Source organism: Silene latifolia, chromosome Y (genome assembly GCF_048544455.1).
Source record: "Silene latifolia isolate original U9 population chromosome Y, ASM4854445v1, whole genome shotgun sequence".
NCBI lineage: Eukaryota > Viridiplantae > Streptophyta > Magnoliopsida > Caryophyllales > Caryophyllaceae > Silene > Silene latifolia.
This window is the reverse complement of record NC_133538.1, coordinates 330,013,739-330,031,633: the sequence shown is the minus strand read 5'-3', so window position 1 is coordinate 330,031,633 and position 17,895 is coordinate 330,013,739. Positions and strand designations below refer to the sequence as shown.

At 45.0% G+C, this 17,895-nt stretch overlaps 1 protein-coding gene across 1 annotated transcript; it reads left to right on the top strand.

The window, feature by feature from the left end:
• The first annotated feature begins 1,102 nt into the window (after positions 1-1,102).
• On the top strand, positions 1,103-16,910 carry LOC141631379 (transcription factor E2FB-like). Its single transcript, XM_074444058.1, has 14 exons — positions 1,103-1,324; positions 2,193-2,514; positions 2,877-2,945; positions 3,079-3,164; positions 3,240-3,328; positions 3,431-3,485; positions 3,640-3,692; positions 14,536-14,586; positions 14,723-14,771; positions 14,901-14,966; positions 15,062-15,138; positions 15,711-15,933; positions 16,348-16,414; positions 16,554-16,910. The coding sequence occupies exons 1-12, from the start codon at positions 1,103-1,105 to the stop codon at positions 15,862-15,864; spliced, it is 1,293 nt and encodes a 430-aa protein (XP_074300159.1). The 3' UTR covers positions 15,865-15,933; positions 16,348-16,414; positions 16,554-16,910.
• Positions 16,911-17,895: the final 985 nt, after the last annotated feature.

Here is a 17,895-nt window from a genome sequence, read left to right as displayed (position 1 = left end):
GCACATTTTCTACGTCCCCAAAGCCATCAGGGAAGTGAGCAATGATGCCACCACTAGCAGCAGCAGCAGGAGTAGCAGGCGGAGTAGGAGGATGACGAGATAGCGGGCTAACCTCCAAAGGCTCAGGACCAGTGGTACTAGAATGGGTAGGAGGAGACTGGAAAGAAGCAGCCGGGGCACTCCTCTTGGAGGCAGAAGCTACGTCAGGGCTCGCAGCAGCTCTCTTTCTTTTAGCACTCTAGAAGATAGCCTCCAGAGGGTCAACTTTTGAACCTGCAAGCAGCCAGATCTCAGGCACCAGAAATACCAGGTAGATAGCAGAATTTCGTACAAGCAGAGATAGCACGAATGACAGCACAAAGTAACATACCAGAAGACAAGCTGTGGGCTGATTGTTGTGGATTGGAGGAAGAGGCAGGTAAGAAGCCGGGTAGCAAATCAGGAAACTTCATGTCGGACAGGGGCCGACAGGGAGATGCAGAACAGTTTGTTACGGGCAGCTGTCGGGTCGCCTAGGCGAGTCAGCGGGCAGGGGCCTGCGCAAAAGCAAAAAGTAAGCCAGTAAGCATTGGAAGAAGTAAATCAGGCATCAGAATAGTTAATTACTCGAGGTTATGACCCAATCTTCGAAGATATAATCAGCAGGCGGCAGAATGGAGGCCTTCCTCAGATAGAAGAAATTCTAAAACCATTTCTCATCCCTAGATTTTGACACATGCCTGAAAGGAGTCTCGCTGGAACCCCGAAAAGAAAATTGGGCTCTTCCCAGAGACCGAATCTCGTACATATGGGCCAGCTCGCCCAGGGAGATGGAGCTGTTGGTGTTTTGACTGGCAGACGGGGAGTAGAGGAGTACCCTCCAGATGGTGGCAGAGATTTGTGCCATGGCGAAGTTATTGGTCCGGAGAAAGTCTTGCATAAGTTTGGGAAAGGGGAAGCGAAGACTGTACCTAAATGGGTAGAGGTAGAAGCAGACCCATCCTGGCCGAACGGCGTCCGCCTTTTGGCCCAGCTCAGGGATAGCAATGTCAACCCCGTCGCCGAGACCAAGCAATTCCTTAATCAAAGGAATGTCGGCGGTGGTCAGAGATGAGTTACAGTCATGGGGGTGGACAAAAAGATTACGGGAAGGAAAGGTAGGGTCCGGATTTTGATCGGCCGGAGCAGAAGTCGAAGCGGTGTGACGAGTTTTACCCATGGTCGAAAGAAAGAAAAAGGAAATGATCGAAGAGAGATTGCAAGAAGGAAGTACCTGGTGAAGAACGGCGACGAGAGAGACGGAATCCGGCGGGAGGGCAGAAGGAAGAAGAAGGGTTTTGGGAAGGTGAGAGATTTAAATTTTGAAGTTAATGGAGTAAAGTGGGGGGGAGTTGAGATTATAAAGGAGGAGATAGAGAGGAAGCACGAGAAATGAGGAGAAGAGGGATGGGTGGGTGGGTGGATGGGTGGGGGAGGGGGGTAATGATGAGTGTTTGAGAAGTTGTGTGAAAGACGACGCATGATTTTTAAAAAAATCCGTAATTCCTTATTCGACGCCTCTAGACGTATCTCACAAGGAATTAGGGGCAAACTGTTTGGGCCAAAATCCGCTTATTGGCCTAATATGGAGCCGGTCCAAGTAAGTCCATCTAATGAATTGGGCCAAGAAGCATACAAAGATGGGAAAGCCCACTGGTGAAGGAAGCCCGCGTGTTGAAGAGTCGTCAGGGAGATTTCAGGGAGATTAGGGAGAATGGAGGAAGAGGATCCGTTTATGGAAAGAGTTGTGATAGGACTAATATTCCTTACCATAAACGGAGTAGGACATATCTAGGGTTCTTACCCTATAAATAGGCGAAGAGGCAAACAAGAAAAGGCATTCAAGATCCCACGTATACACATAACATATTGTGCTAGCTAGATTTACATTCCGTCTCCATTGTACTCATTCTCGAATTAACAAGCCATAGTACAATCCTTGGAAGGGTACCGTCCCTTCCCGCGGTCGTTTCCCACATTGGGTTTTCCGCGTCACCAAATCTCACGTGTCAACCTTTATTTACGTACTTAATTCCCTTACTTTACATTAGACATAAATATACATTCAATACGCAACGAGTAAGACCGCCATAACCTCGCTAAACCTAACTCGATAGAAAATTACCAAAACATGGTGCTATACATTTTTCTTTTTATCAAATATTGTTCGACAGCTTAGGTTACTGGTTCCCGTTCCATGTCCGTATGTCAGTACATGTGCATGTGTCTATTCGTCTTTCACTCTTTCATATGAACTTCCATTTAACACTAACCTCCGGGCGTTTTTTGGTGCTTCTCAGCCAATGAAGCGGAAGAGTGATGCCGGTGATAATAAGTCTGAGTTAAACGATTGGACAATCAGTCCAAAATACAAAGTAGTAGTAGCTCACAGCCGTCTCCAGACCCCTATGAATGGAAAGGGAGGGAAAAGAGTAGGAAAAAGACTGCCAAATGCAAAGGAGCTGGTACCCAGATTCCAATATCAAATACTGGTCAGTATGTGATGGTGATTGTTCGTAAGCTTTCTGAGAATGTTTGGGGAAGAACTCTAAGGGTGTGTTTGGATAGGAAAAATGGAGGGAAAGGGAGGGAGGGGGAAGGAGGGAAGGGAAAGGGAGGGGAAATGGGGTGTGGGTGTTTGGATACAATTTCCCTCTAAATCTTATCTATTGTGGAGAGATTTTAATTTGCCTTGGAGGAGGGAAAATGAATCCCTCCAAATCTTTTCCCCTTCATTTCCCTCCATCCTTATTTGCTATCCAATTAAAGAATTTTAAATCCCTTACTCACCCTCCCTTTCTTTTCTCTACAAATCTTTCAATCCAAACACACCCTAAATGATTATTTTGATTTGACAGATAGACTCACAGGTTCTCCAGGCAATGAACTTACTCCAGTTGGTGCTAGTCGCAATGATAATTCCCTTGGTAATTGACCTGACTTATACTTTGGTTCTTTATCAGCTTTTAGATTAATTGGCCTAGCTTGTGTTGCCTTCTATTTTTTTTTTTTTTTGGTTATGTAGTACTCCATAACAATTATCTTCTGTTGTTGATGCAGGATTTTTGGCGAAGAAGTTCATCGAACTGATCAAGGATTCTGAACATGGGATTCTTGATTTAAATAAAGCTACTGATACTTTAGAGGTGCTATTCAGATGCAGCTTCTTGATTTTTTTTCTCCCTAATTGATATGATAGTTTTTTGTTTATGATCTTGCAGGTTAAAAAAAGACGATTGTATGACATAACCAATGTTCTGGAAGGCATTGGTCTTATTGAAAAGTCTGTGAGGAATCGAATACAGTTGAAGTATGTTATCTGGCAGTGTACATTTGCTTGTCTGACTCTTGTATTCTTGTTGCTTCGTTTTGGAGAGCTTCTATTCTGAAGATGAATGACTAAATTGATTAGGGGACTTGAAGTTTTAAGGCCGGGAGAGGTTGATGATAGTGTTACTTCTCTGCAGGTATACCACATAGTTAATCGCAGGATATTTCTTTTCTATTTTTCCTAAAATAATTTGGCAAGGGTGTATATAAATTGTGTACTTTGTACTTCCTTATATACTGATCTATTGTGTATCTGTAGTGTTAGTTCATACATTCTTCTTCTTTCTGTAGGGAGATGTTAACAAGCTTTCAATGGAAGAGCGGAAACTGGATGAACGGATAAGGTCAGCTTTGCTATGTGCTTGCCTTTAGAACCTTGCCATGTTTCTTTGTAGCTAATCAAATGCGCTATTTGTTTGGGCTAAAAATAGCGTAATAAAGAAAGCCCACTTAGTAAAATAAAGATTATAAAGAAGAGGGAAGGAGGAAGGGAGCCCGCGGTCAGGAAAAGGGGAGATGGGCTTGAGAAGGATCAAGAGCCCACCGTGGAAGGTGCCCGCGTTAAGGAAAAGGGTGTCAGGGAGAAGTTAGGGAGATCGGGGAGAATTGGTAAGGGAATTCGGATTTGGAAAGAAGTCCTTATGGAAGTAATATTCCCTTTCCATATTCAAGGTAGGACATATCTAGGGTTCTCACCCTATAAATAGCAAAGGAAGGAAATCAAGAAGGGCATTCATTCACTCATCCATATATTCATTCAAGATTATATTCAAGACAACCACATCACGGCATACCATTCACACATATACTCTATACGAGATCTTGCAGGCCTGATACCTAACGCCAGCAAGATTAGCATAAACGTTATCATTGTAATCATCCTCCTATTCATATAGTGCAATACTTGGCAGGGTACCGTCCCTCCCGCGGTTGTTCCCACATTGGGTTTTCCGCGTCACCAAAATCTAACGTGTCAATTTACATTGCGCACTTTATTTCCCGTTTACTTATTGACATATAAATCATCATACAATCAACCAACGAATATAAACTACATTGACCCTAAATCGACTTAGGTAAAAAAGACCTAAACAGTTTGGCGCCCACCGTGGGGCATTGTGGTCGTCAATCGTTGATATTCGAGATATACAATGGAAAAGCAAGTATCCGAAGCCATGTCGAGAGAGCGGCAGCCATCGCCACCACCATCGTCTACCCAAAGTCCAACATCGACGGTAGCCACGCAGCTCCCGGACATACCCCAAGAATCATACCGACAACAAAAGCTTCTCTACCTCCCAGGACCCTGTTGTCTCGGCCCGGACGAGATCGACAAAGGAACATCAAGCTCGGGCGTTACTCGCCGCCCGGTCCCACGCAGATTCTCGCTCACCGGCGTGGAAAATCTTGAAAGCTATGGAAAACATGAGAGAAGATCAAAGGAGAGCAGATGCCGAGGTAAGAAGGAGAGACAGAGAGCTCTGGGCACAAATTGATCTCTGACGGAGTCCAAAGACTCCAAAAACAAGACAGGTGAAGGAAGATTTCCTTTGGTAGATCTGACGCAAGGAGTGGCGGCAGCAGATACCAGTGAAATAATTACAAGATTGGATTTAGCTACGACACCATCAGATGGAAGGATAACCCCACGAGGGTTAGGATACCTCACGCCGAGATAGGCGGCGGCCCGGCCATTTGCGTAAGGATACAAACAGTGGCCTCCCCGTTAGCGATCTGCAAAGAATCGATCGACACACCGTAGCGAGATCCGAGTCAAACCAAGCAAGTGAACGCGGCAGCAGGGACAATCGTTACCGCAACCCCCCGGGCACGCCGGAGCTTATCAGAACCTTCAAGAAACCGGATCGGAGGAAATATGCGAGGCAGTGATGGGAGGACCCCAAATTCAGCCAATATAACTAATCAAGAAAGACTTGGAACTAAAGGAGATGCTAAGTAGGGTTCCGTGGCTACCACCCCCACTCGAGAAAGCACAGACAGATGTTATGCCGACTCGCCATTCGTGGACACCATATCCGTCACAGCCATGCCAAAGGGGTTCACAAACCCAAATATGCCTCTCTTCGACGGCACAGCAGACCCCTTTGATCATATCGGCCCAAGTATAAAAGAAAATAATGACGGTAATGACCATAGGATAAGTTAAGGAAGCTGCGCATGTACAAAGGATTCGGGTCCACCCTAACAGGACCAAAGACTTCGATGGTTTGTAAGCTTGCCAAACAGTCGATATCTACATTTGTTTGAATTGGTAAACGCATTTACTCAACAGTTCGCAAGCAGCAGAAAGCCACGAAGCACACGGGGGACTGTACGAGAATCGTCCGGGGGGGAGAGAGCATTGGAGAATACAATACCAGATTTAACAATGAGAAGGTAGCGATGCGCGAGTGTGATATCTCAACGATAGTAGAGGCCTTTGAAGAGGCCTCCACCATGACTCGATCTATACAAGCGGTGACTATGCATCCTTGCCATAGTTTCGAAGCGATGTGCGGAGAAAAGGTATTGCCGCGATCGGGACCGGGAGGAAGATATCCTAGCGAGCCGGCTTACAGAGCACGCAAGTATTTCTAGTACTTGGTAGTGGAGAAATCGGAAGAAAGCAAACCACCAACAAGAAGGACGAGAGATACGAGGCCATATGGGAGGGGAGCCAACAGAATCGAGGAAAACCAACTACTCCCCACCTTGGCAGAATATGGGTTCACTACAGGTATCGGAGGAATCTTGAAGGCACTTAGAGAGATGGGAGACGGAGTCGGTGGCCTAACCCACCGAGGGAGAGCAAGTCCGGAGAAAGGATAGCAAGAAGAAGTGCGAATTTCACCGTGATATTGGGCACAATATCGAGGACCGCTATACATTGATAAGAGAGATCAAGCGCTTGTACGAACAAGGAAAGCTGAGCCACCTGTTACCACGTGGGGGCAAGCAAGCAGATAAGGTAGGCTCCGCCAGCCGGCTGCACCCACCCACATGCACTAAAATTATAAACGTGATAACAAAGCGGCTCAAACTTAAGCGGCCCGACATACTCGGCGCCTAAAAGGCATGCCACCGAGACCAAAGGAGACATACCAGCCAATTCTTGCGAGAATATCTCACGGTGATCTCCAAAACATCGGCCGATGAGGGAGATACATACGATGAAAGAGAACACCATGATGCACTTATTATCACCTTGTCAATGGCCAACCGCACAAGAAGAAAGGTCTTGGTAGATACAGAAGCTCGGTCAACTTAATCATGCCGAAAACCATAGAAAACATGGGATTCGGCGAGAAGGATTTGCAGAAGAAGACTATTCCGCTAGTAGGCTTCAGCGGGGGAAACAACAAATTTGACTCGCTAGGTGAGATAGTCATCCCAACCTATGTGGGAGGAGTCAATAAGCAAGTCAGTGCACCTGGTTATAGATGGCCCCTCTACTTACAACGTCATCCTAGGAAGACCATGGTTGCACCAGATGAAAGCAGTCCCTTCAACATATCACCAGTGCATAAAGTTCCCCACCCCATGGGGAGTAGAAACGATAAGAGGAGATCAGGAGGAAGCTAGAGGCTGCTACATGAAGGCACTCAAGGGCACTGCCAGCCCTCCCGCATAGCAATTACAGAAGCAGCCTATCCAGGACGAATACATCGAGCCCCCAGCAGAAGAGCTGGACCAGATTAACCTGGATAAGTTGCACCCAGAGAGAACCGTGCTCATTGGAGCAGGATGTACAGGGAGCTTACGACAGCAGCTAGTCAAATTCTTACAAGATAACATGGATTGCTTTGCATGGTCACACGATGATATGGTAGGCATAGATCCATCCATCATAACACACAAGCTTAGCGTGGACCCAAAGTGTAAACCCATCCAGCAGAGAAGGAGAAAGTTTGCAGCAGAGAGAAATAAGGTAATCAACCGGGGAAGTAGACATTTCTGGCGGCAAAGCAAAGAAGATAAGAGAAGTGAAATACCCAGAATGGTTGTCTAATGTAGTGGTGGTGCCTAAAAAGAATGGGAAGTGGAGAGTATGTGTGGACTTCACTGATCTCAACAAAGCGTGTCCCAAAGATCCATTCCCGCTGCCTCATATTGATGCAATGGTAGACGCAACAGCTGGACACGAGATGCTAACATTTCTGGACGCATGGAGTGGATACAATCAGATCAAGATGGATCCTGCAGATTAGGAGAAGACAACATTTATATCCGAGAGAGGAATATATTGCTACAACGTCATGCCATTCGGCCTAAAGAACGCAAGCTCCACGTATCAAAGGTTGGTTAACCGCATGTTCAAAGAGCAAATAGGAAGAACCATGGAGGTGTACATTAATGACATGGTGGTGAAGTCAGAAAAAGCCAAAGATCATATGCGGCATCTAGCAGAAACATTCAGCACCCTCAGGGAATACAAGATGAAACTAAACCCATCTAAATGCACCTTCGGGGTATCTTCTGGCAAGTTCTTGGGCTATATTGTGACTCAAAGAGGAATAGAAGCCAGCATCGAGCAGATCAAAGTTGTCTTACAGCTGGAATCACCCGAGAAGCCTAAAGATGTTCGGAGATTAATTTGGAAAGGTAGACCACTGAACAGGTTCATTTCAAGATCTTGAGACAAATGCGAGGCTATTTTACGACGTGCTAAGGAAAAGCGAGAAGTTTGAGTGGACCGCCGAACACGAGCAAGCCTTCGAGAGACCGAAGCACTATCTCGGCAGCCCGCATGCGAAGTCAAAATCAAAGCCGGAGAACCATTATTCCTATACCTAGCCGTCACGAAGTAGCGAGTGAGTGCTACCTGGTCGAGAGCAAGAAAAGGAACGAAGCCGTATACTACGTGAGCAAGTCTCTGCTGCCGGCAGAGACCAGGTACACATCCCTTGAAAAGTTAGTACTAACATTGGTAGTAGCATCTCACAAACTGCGTCCCTATTTTGAGTCACACATCATACATGTTGTGACAAACTACCCGCTAAAAGCTATCATGAGGAAGCCTGAACTGTCAGGAAGAATGTCTAAATGGTCAGTACACCTCAGTGGATACGACATCCAATACGACCCTAGAACAGCAGTTAAATCACATGCACGGGCCGACTTCATGTCAGACTTCAGTCCAGCCATCCAGAATCTGGCAGATACCGAGATCCTCACTTTAGAAGGAAGTAAGCAGACAGAGGTCTGGCAGATGCATATTGACGGAGCCTCCAACCAAAGGGGGGCCGGTGTAGGATTAATTCTGCGATCACCACAGGGAGATCTGATAGCACAAGCTGTAAGGTGTGAATTCAAGGCAACCAACAATGAAATGGAATACGAAGCCTTGATATTGGGAATGAAGCTAGCTCTGGAGCTAGGGGTCAGACACCTGCTCATATCCAGTGACTCTTTGTTAATAGTCAACCACGTGAATGATGAGTTTATAGCCAGAGATTCGAAGATGATTGCATACTTGAAAGTAGCAAAGGAATTAAAACATAATTTCGAAACTTGCAAGCTTAAACAGGTTCCCAGAGACCGTAACGTGGAAGCAGACGCCTAGCAAGAACCTGGGGGCAACATTCAAACCAACAGAGCTATCCAGCATTCCAATAGCACATATGCTGGAACCTTCTATCCAGAAGGCAGACGAAATAGACAGAGGTGAACTGGAGGATCCACAAAGCAAAAAGGAAATCCAAGCAGTTACAGAGGAAGGTGAGAGCTCTCGGCCAAACAGGCAGGCGCCTGACCAAGTAGCCGACCCAGCAGACGACTGGCGCACACCTTACCTAGACTGGCTGCGCCATAACAAGCTACCAGACGATAAGAAGAAAGTGAGAGCTTTTAAAATAAAGGCTTCCAGGTTCATACTCATTGATGATACACTATACAGAAAATCGATAGCAGGTCCCTACCTACGGTGCCTGGACAAGGAAGAAGCACAGACTGTGTTGCATGCTCTCCACAGTGGCGAATGTGGAAACCATGCAGGGGGCAGGAGTCTGGCAAATAAAGCCCTCATACAGGGATACTATTGGCCTACAATGAAGGCAGATGCAGCGGAGTACGCACGAAAATGTGATGCGGCGCTCGGCGCTCAAAGACCAATGATTCACCACCAAAGTGGAACCCTCGCACCCTATTATTTCTCCCCTGGCCATTCATGGCATGGGGCATGGACATAGTAGGCCCTCTACCACGGGCCACAGGAAGAGAACCCGGATGTTAGCAATGACAGATTACTTCTCCAAGTGGATCGAGCGAAGCATTCACGGAAGTAAAGGACAAACAGTCATCTCATTCATAAAACGAAACATCATCTGCAGATTTGGTATCCCATCAGAAATCATATGTGACAATGGCTCACAATTCATCTCAAACGATCATCAAGGATACCGTGCGGGTGGAACATCACCTTAAAAAAGTCAAGCACCAGGACTCCAAAGTCCAATGGACAAGTCGAATCCAAGAATAAAATCATTATGAACAATCGAGAAGGAGGTTACAGGAGTTAGGAGGAAAGTGGGCAGATGAATTGCCACTAGTATTGTGGTCGATTAACAACGCCAAAGATAGCAACAGTCAAACACCCTTCACTGGTGTTTGGCGCGGAAGCGGTCATTCCATCGAAGTTCTAGTTCCCACTCACAGGTATGAAAATATGACGAGGAAGCGAACAATGCAGAGATGACCGAAGCCTGGACACAATTGACGAGTTGCGAGCAAGCGCAAAAATCCGTCTGGTCGCCTACAAACATCGGTGGCCGGGAGTTATAACAAGAACGTAAAAATCAGGCTCCCGGAGGTAGGAGACCTGGTTCTCCGAGAGGTGTTCGAACACCAAGAATCGAAAAGCAGGCAAATTCGCCTACAAATGGGAAGGACCATACCAGGTAGAAGGAGTTGTTGGCCATGGTGCATCAGATCGATGACTATGGACGGTCAAATCATTCAACGCCCATGGAACATACTTCACCTGAAGAGATATTACTTTTAATAATAAGTAGACTCTAGTTTTTAGAATAATGTACTATGAGAAGCCAAATCATTTTTAAAGATAAAATAAATAAATAAAAAATTCGGTAGTAGGCATCCGCGCAGTTTCACTCTTATTTTCGGTGTCTTTAGTTGTTTTTTTTTTTTTAACTTTAAATTACTATTGGATGGTGTGGGTGGCAGCGTCCGGGACCACAATTGCTCAGTACCCCATGAGATGGCGGCAGTGTACTTCACACCATTCGATAGATTTTTCTATTTTCGGCTTCTCTAAGTACATCACTTTGAATTCTCGGTATCTATGGTACTTTGAAAGGATGTCTAGCAGATCAGCCAATCGCAAACGCGGGGTGACAAGGCACATGGCACTCCAACATGCCTAACCTACTTTCTCCACAAGGAGCACCCTCACCAGGCGGACTGTGGAACATACGAAAGGGAGCCTGGCTAACAGCTGAATACGCTTATCCGGCTACCCCGATACCACCCCGGACGTAGCTCGCACTAGTCGCACTTAATCGTGGCCCCAAAGATGCATGCAAAACGAACATGGAACGTAGGGATATCTGCGCTACCAGAATCCTACAGCGTCTCCATTTGGTCCTAGAATGACGATATACTTGCCTCAATGACGCCACCTGCTGGCATAAAATGAGACGAACACACCTTGCGTCATGAACAAGGTTAAGTAGTCCACAAACTGCGGCATACGCCTAAATCAGCCAGCCGGCTGACACGGCAGCTAGCTTGGTCTGGATCAGTCTTTTCAGGCTGGCCAGGCTGGTCTAAATCAGCCCCCTGGGTTGACACGGCCACTCCTCCTTACATTGCGGCATACGCCTAAATCGGTCAAGTAGGTGACATGGCGACTAGTGAGTCAGAATGTTAGCCTTCTCAGGGTGACAAGACTCGCCTAAATCAGTCAAGCAGACTGACACGACACAGACTTCCTAAAAACAGGGAGAATAAACAACAAACACACGATATGTAAACTAAAACCTTGCCAAACTATGACAAGGGGCATTTCAAAATATGGCCAAAATACGGCCCCAAGTTTAAACCGCCACCCTGGCGGAGCAAGCACAAAAACAAGTTTAAAAACTTACAAAGTCTGCCACCTCTGGGCCAGACTGCCAAAAAGTTTATCAAAACATAAAAACTTAATTGTCGGTCACATTAATGACCTCCACCTCTGGTACCTCCTCTGCCTGCTGACCATTCATTTCAGGTACTGCACCAGCTTGCATATCCTCAGCCGCCATAGCTCCCTGAGCTCCGTCAGCAGCATCCTGGGACATTCCAAAGATCACCCCAGCACCGCTCACCAACGCAGAAGAATTCACCTCACCAACCTCGGGCATCGCGCACGCTCAAATCGGGTTGGGTGGGGTAAAGCATCTCCACCGCTTCTCCTCTTCCTCTATGGCCTTTGGTAGGAGCCTCCTCGACCGCAAGACACGCATTCATCGATCTTTCCCCGCCGGGTGGCATATGCAACAACGTTGGTGGCAGGGAGATCGGCTCGGTGATCTTCTCCTCGGGCGCTGAGAGAGTCAGAAAAAGTGTTGCACACCGCCTGGGTTCGAGCCAGCTGATCAGCTCCCTCCTTCAACTTCTTTTTGGTGACAACAAGCTCAGTCTTCAGCTCCACCACACGCTCCTTCGAATCAACACTTGTGCGGATCTGCAATCGTTTCCTTGACTCCCGGTTCTTGCGCGGTAGCACGACTAGTGGTCCGCACTATGTTGATCATCTTCTGTTGTAGAGTGCAGATGAAGAGTCCGGGGCATAGGTAATCGAAGTCAAAAGAGTTGGGAGGCAGAATTTAAGCAAGAAACAGGCGGACAGACAGGTAGAAAATGAAGAATATTTATCATGAAGGCGTTGTGCACGTCATTTTCAGCCATCTCCTCTAGGGAGAACTCTGAAAACGTTTCCTCAACCGGAGGGAAGAGCAGCTGATCGATCTCCGGCCAGTATGGCACCTTGTCCACATTCCCAAAGCCTTCTGGGAAATGAGCAATGATGCCCCCACTAGTAAAAGCATGGGGACTGGCAGGAGGAGTAGGCGGATTGCGAGATCACGGATCGACCTCCAGGGGCACGCGAGCAGCAGAACTAGAAACTGCAGGAGGAGTCTAAAAAGAGGCGGCAGGAGCACTCCTCTTGGAGGCAGAGGCCACATCAGGGCTGGCAGAAGGTCTCTTTCTTTTAGCACTTTGGAGGATGAGTTCCAGTTGATCGACTTTTGAACATGCAAGCATACTGATCTCGACGTGAGAATGCTTAAAACATCATGAAGAACGACCGCAAAACGAAGTGGTTCGTAATCCTTACCGAGAAGACATCTTTGTGGGCTGATTGAGGAGGATTGGAGGAAGAAGCGGTGAAAAACCGGGAAGCAGTGTCCTGGGAATTTTCCTCGACTTAGAAATCTTTGAATAGCTTGCTGCAAGCAGGGATCTTGGCGCCGATACGGGTGAGGTCGCAGGGGCCTGCACGAAGACGATGAAGTAAGCTAGTAAGCAGCGCGATAAAACAAATTAGGTAGCAGGAAAGCTACTTACTCGAAGTCAGAACTCATTTCTCGAAAATATAATCGGCAGGAGGCTGGATGGAGTTCTTCCTCACATAGAAGAAGCCCTCGAACCATTTCTCATCGCGAGATTTTGACACATGTTTGAAGGGAGCCTCTCCACGGCCCCGGAAGGAGAATTGACCCCTGCCCAGGGACCTGATGTTGTACATATAGGCCAGATCGCCCAGAGTGACAGCTTTGCCAGTATTCTGACCAGCGGCCAGAGAGTAGAGAAGAACTCTCCAAATGGCGGCAGAGATTTGTGCCATGGCGAAGTTGTTGGTAAAAATGAAATCTTGGATGAGTTTAGGGAAAGGAAAACGAAGGCCATATCTAAACGGGCAAGTAGAAGCAAACCCACCCCGGACGGAGGGCGTCAGCTTTCTGTCCCGGTTCAGGGACGGCGATCTCAACCCCATCACCAAGACCAAGCAAGTTCTTGATCGTTGGAATGTCGGCGGGAGTTAGGGCGGAGTCACAATCGTGTGGGTGTTTGAAAAGTCCCCGAGAAGGGAAAGTAGGGTCGAGATTACGGTCGGAGGGCGTTGAGGTTGACGAAGACTGTCGAGTTTTGCCCATAATGGAGAGAGAAAATGAAGATTAAAAGGAGGGAAGGAGATAGATTACCTGGTGATGAAGACGGGAAAGGGAACAGTGAAGCCGATGAAGATTAAAGGGAAGAAGATTGAGGGTTTGAGAGAAGAGAGTTTTTTGAAATGATTTGGAGTGATTAATGAGAGTGGAAGAGAGATGTTGGGGTTATAAAGAGGAGAGAGGGAGTTGGGTGCGGAGAAAGAGGAGAAAGGCGGCTTGCATGGGAAGGAGTAAAAAGGCGGCGTAGGGTTTTAAACATTTAGTTACGTAAATTCCTTGTTCGATACTAGAAAGCGTACTTCACAAGAAATTTGGGGCAAACTGTTTGGGCTAAAAATAGCGTAATAAAGAAAGCTCACTTAGTAAAATAAAGATTATAAAGAAGAGGGAAGGAGGAAGGAGCCCGCGGTCGGGGAAAAGGGGAGATGGGCTTGAGAAGGATCAAGAGCCCACCGTGGAAGGTGCCCGCGTTAAGGAAAAGGGTGTCGGGAGAAGTCGGGGAGATCGGGAGAATTGGTAAGGGAATTCGGATTTGGAAAGAAGTCCTTATGGAAGTAATATTCCCTTTCCATATTCAAGGTAGGACATATCTAGGGTTCTCACCCTATAAATAGCAAAGGAAGGAAATCAAGAAGGGCATTCATTCATTCATCCATATATTCATTCAAGATTATATTCAAGACAACCACATCACGGCATACCATTCACAAATATACTCTATACGAGATCTTGCAGGCCTGATACCTAACGCCAGCAAGATTAGCATAAACGTTATCATTGTAATCATCCTCCTATTCATATAGTGCAATACTTGGCAGGGTACCGTCCCTCCCGCGGTTGTTCCCACATTGGGTTTTCCGCGTCACCAAAATCTTACGTGTCAATTTACATTGCGCACTTTATTTCCCGTTTACTTATTGACATATAAATCATCATACAATCAACCAACGAATATAGACTACATTGACCCTAAATCGACTTAGGTAAAAAAGACCTAAACACTATTCTATTGCAGAAAAATGCAAGAACAGTTGAGGAAGATGAGTGAGGAAAACAATAATCAGAAGTAGGCTTTACCTCTCTTATTTTTTACCCTTCCTCAGCCTCTTTCATTTATGGCAGTTTATCTTCTCTATAGCTTAATTAAAAAGGCAAATACAAGTTTTGTAACTAAGTCATGTTTTGCATGTGACATCATTCAGGTGGCTGTTTGTAACTGAAGAAGATATTAAGGGCTTACCCTGTTTTCAGGTTCGTTTTATTCTACTGCCCTTCTTCTAAGCACATACTCTACATTTTGTAATCGTTCCAAAAAATTTCATGTTAAGGTTTTTTTGCTTAAAATTTTAGTGTTTCATGTGTACTTGTGATGAATAACAGAATGAAACGTTAATAGCCATTAAAGCTCCGCTTGGTACAACTCTGGAGGTTCCAGATCCGGAGGAGGCAAGTTCAATGATAATAGCTATGTGATTTACGGACTATATGTTTGAATACCGCCATTTATACATTTCTGAAAACCTCTCTGATGTCATTTTTAGGTTGTTGATAATCAACAGAGAAGGTACAGAATACTTTTTCGGAGCACAATGGGTCCTATTGATGTTTATCTAGTCAGGTATGATTCCGTGGCTCTGGAGCTCAACATGTCAGTCTTCCATGCCTACATTTTACTCAAAAAGTGATCCTGTATGTGTTTAGATACTGTGTTGCAGAGAATGTGCTTGTCAAATAAAGTCTATTCATAGTAGTTGCCCCCTTATGACAAAACTTACCATCTACTCTCTAATTAGTTTGGGGTTGAATACTCTAAACTTCGGAAAATGATTACTGTTTGATGATTTCCAACTTCATTTATTGATTTTTTAGTCAACTTCATTTATTGACTAATCTGTGATGAACCGATGACACTACGAAATATTTGTCCAGTCCTGTGGTTCAGTACTTAATTGGTAGTAGGCACATCAAGTCCTAAATGGATCTTTCCAGTAAAAAAGGGGCACATTAAGTCCGTGTCTCGAATCCCCTTTCCCCAATACTAGTCTTTGCGCCTCTGAACAAAAAGAGAAAACAGTTAGTGATGGAAAGCTTACCCTCTGCTGTATTTCCATCTTGGCTGTTTCTTATTTTTCTTGTTTCTGACTTTCTGTTTCATACTTGACCGTTTTTCTTCTTCCACCATGTTTGTAGTCAATTCGAAGAGAATTTTGAGGAGATAAATGGTGCTCCTGAACCTGCACAAAGCTTATCGAGTTCCTCAGCTTATTATGAAAGCTCACCAGTCGCAGTTAAGAATGACGACAGATACACTGCAACGGAAATGCAAGGACAAAAAGACCATTAGCCATGCTCGGATTCCAGCTCTCAAGAGGACTTTGTGGGTGGAATCATGAAGATAGTACCTGAAGTTGATGTAAGTTTATTATGTAGTTTGTTATGCTACGTAAGAATGTTTTTTACGACATAAAATGAAGTTGAGTTTGTTTCGGCTACTGTACATCTGCACCCTAACCCATTGTTTGGAGACAAAAAGAAGTGGGAAGACGGGGGAGCGAAAGGAAAGGATGGAACAATGACATCCCTTTCACTTTTATCATTTTGGAAAGATATTAATTTGGCTTGGAAGGAAGAAACTTGATCGCTCCATCTCCCTCCAATCCAACGCCAACCAAACAAGGAAAATTGTCTCCTCCCTTTCCATCTTGATCCCTACATACATCCAAATAGGGATAAAGAAAATATTCTTTAGGTATGACTCTTGATACTTATACAATTACAAGGTGTTCAGTATGTTAGCCAACGCATTCCAATTCGTTGTTTAATCCAGACTGATGCAGACTACTGGTTGCTGTAAGATGCCGATGTTAGTATTACTGACATGTGGAGAACAGATGGTATCCTCTCATACATTTTGCTTCCATTTTTCTATCAGAGTTCCTTGCATAATATCCCTCCCCTCCGAAGAAAGAAAAGATACTCATATCCTCGACTTTGCTCACTCAACTTCTGTGATGTTCGTTGATTTAATAATAGCTGGAGTTGAATGGAATGAGTTGGGAGCGATACATGAACATTTTACCGTGGGAAATGTCACTGAGGAACCACACAGCCCACCACTAAGTGCAACATAGAGCCAGCCATGAACGCTGCAGCCTGAAGGATGTTGTTGAGTACCACAGTACACAAGGGAAATGGTTAGATTTCTGTTGCCGATCCATTGTACAGCCGGCAAGGAGTAGATTCTCTAACAGCGACCATAACTGAGAATCAATTAGCTTTTAGCTTTTCTCTGTACATTTTTTGTTCACCAACTTTTGTCATTCAAGGTTATTTAGCAATTAACTGTAGGCACGTTACTGTCTCTTATTAGAAGTCAACTCCATTTGATTCGGTCCTCATGTTTATTATTCCATAACGGACATTTTCCCAAAATAACTCGATAACAACACACCTAAAATCGGGGAAGTGGCAAATAAGCCCCAAACGTTTGCCACTACGTCTAAATTAGCCCCATAACATTTTACACGTGCAAATTAACCCCATTAGTTATACCCGATGTGCAATTTAGCCCAATTATAGATATCCGAGTAAATTTCTCATCGGAAAATATTGACGTGGCACCGGAAAGATGACTAGGATAGATTAAATTAAAAAAAAAAAAACAAGAATTAACACTACCAAATAATCTGTCACTCTTATCACCTCGTTACTTCCTCTCTCTCATCTCTCCCACTCTCATATATTAAACGAAGTTTCGCAACAATGGCGATGGGTTGATTTGTTTACTGTAATTATTCCCATATATCATCCACCATTTTTGTAATTAAACCATCGCCATTGTTGCGAAACTTCGTTTAATTTTCGAGCTCAATTCTTGTAAAAATGGCGGTATATAAATGTACTGTGCATAAATTCAATTTTCCCCAAATTTTTTTTTTTTTTTTTCAGTTTTTGTGATACTTGCTAAACTTTAATTACAATAATGGTAGATATATGGGAATTAGTGTAGGTACATCAAACAACAAAATTGAGATTAAAAAAAAAAATAGAGAAAATGGATAGAGGTGTGAGGATTGAAGGAGCTCAAAATATATGAGAGTTTTGAGAGTGGGAGAGATGAGAGAGAGGAAGTAACACGTCAATATTTTCCGGCGAGGAATTCACTCGGATATCTCTAATTGGGCTAAATTGCACATTGGGTATAACTAATGGGGTTAATTTATACGTGTAAAATGTTATGGGGCTAATTTGCACGTAGTGACAAACTTTTGGGGCTTATTTGCCACTTCCCCGAACCTCCCACTATCCCAATTCCCAAACATGAGAAGACCAACCCGTCCCCATCCGACCTGGATGTTGGCAATACAAAATTACC

Excerpts from the sequence above, each read along its gene's own strand:
- LOC141631379 (XM_074444058.1), top strand. The coding sequence starts at position 1,103 with ATGGGGGTGGACAAAAAGATTACGGGAAGGAAAGGTAGGGTCCGGATT. Across the intron at positions 2,515-2,876 it reads CCAATATCAAATACTGGTCA|ATAGACTCACAGGTTCTCCA; the intron begins GTATGTGATGGT and ends TTGATTTGACAG. Across the intron at positions 14,587-14,722 it reads GAGGAAAACAATAATCAGAA|GTGGCTGTTTGTAACTGAAG; the intron begins GTAGGCTTTACC and ends GACATCATTCAG.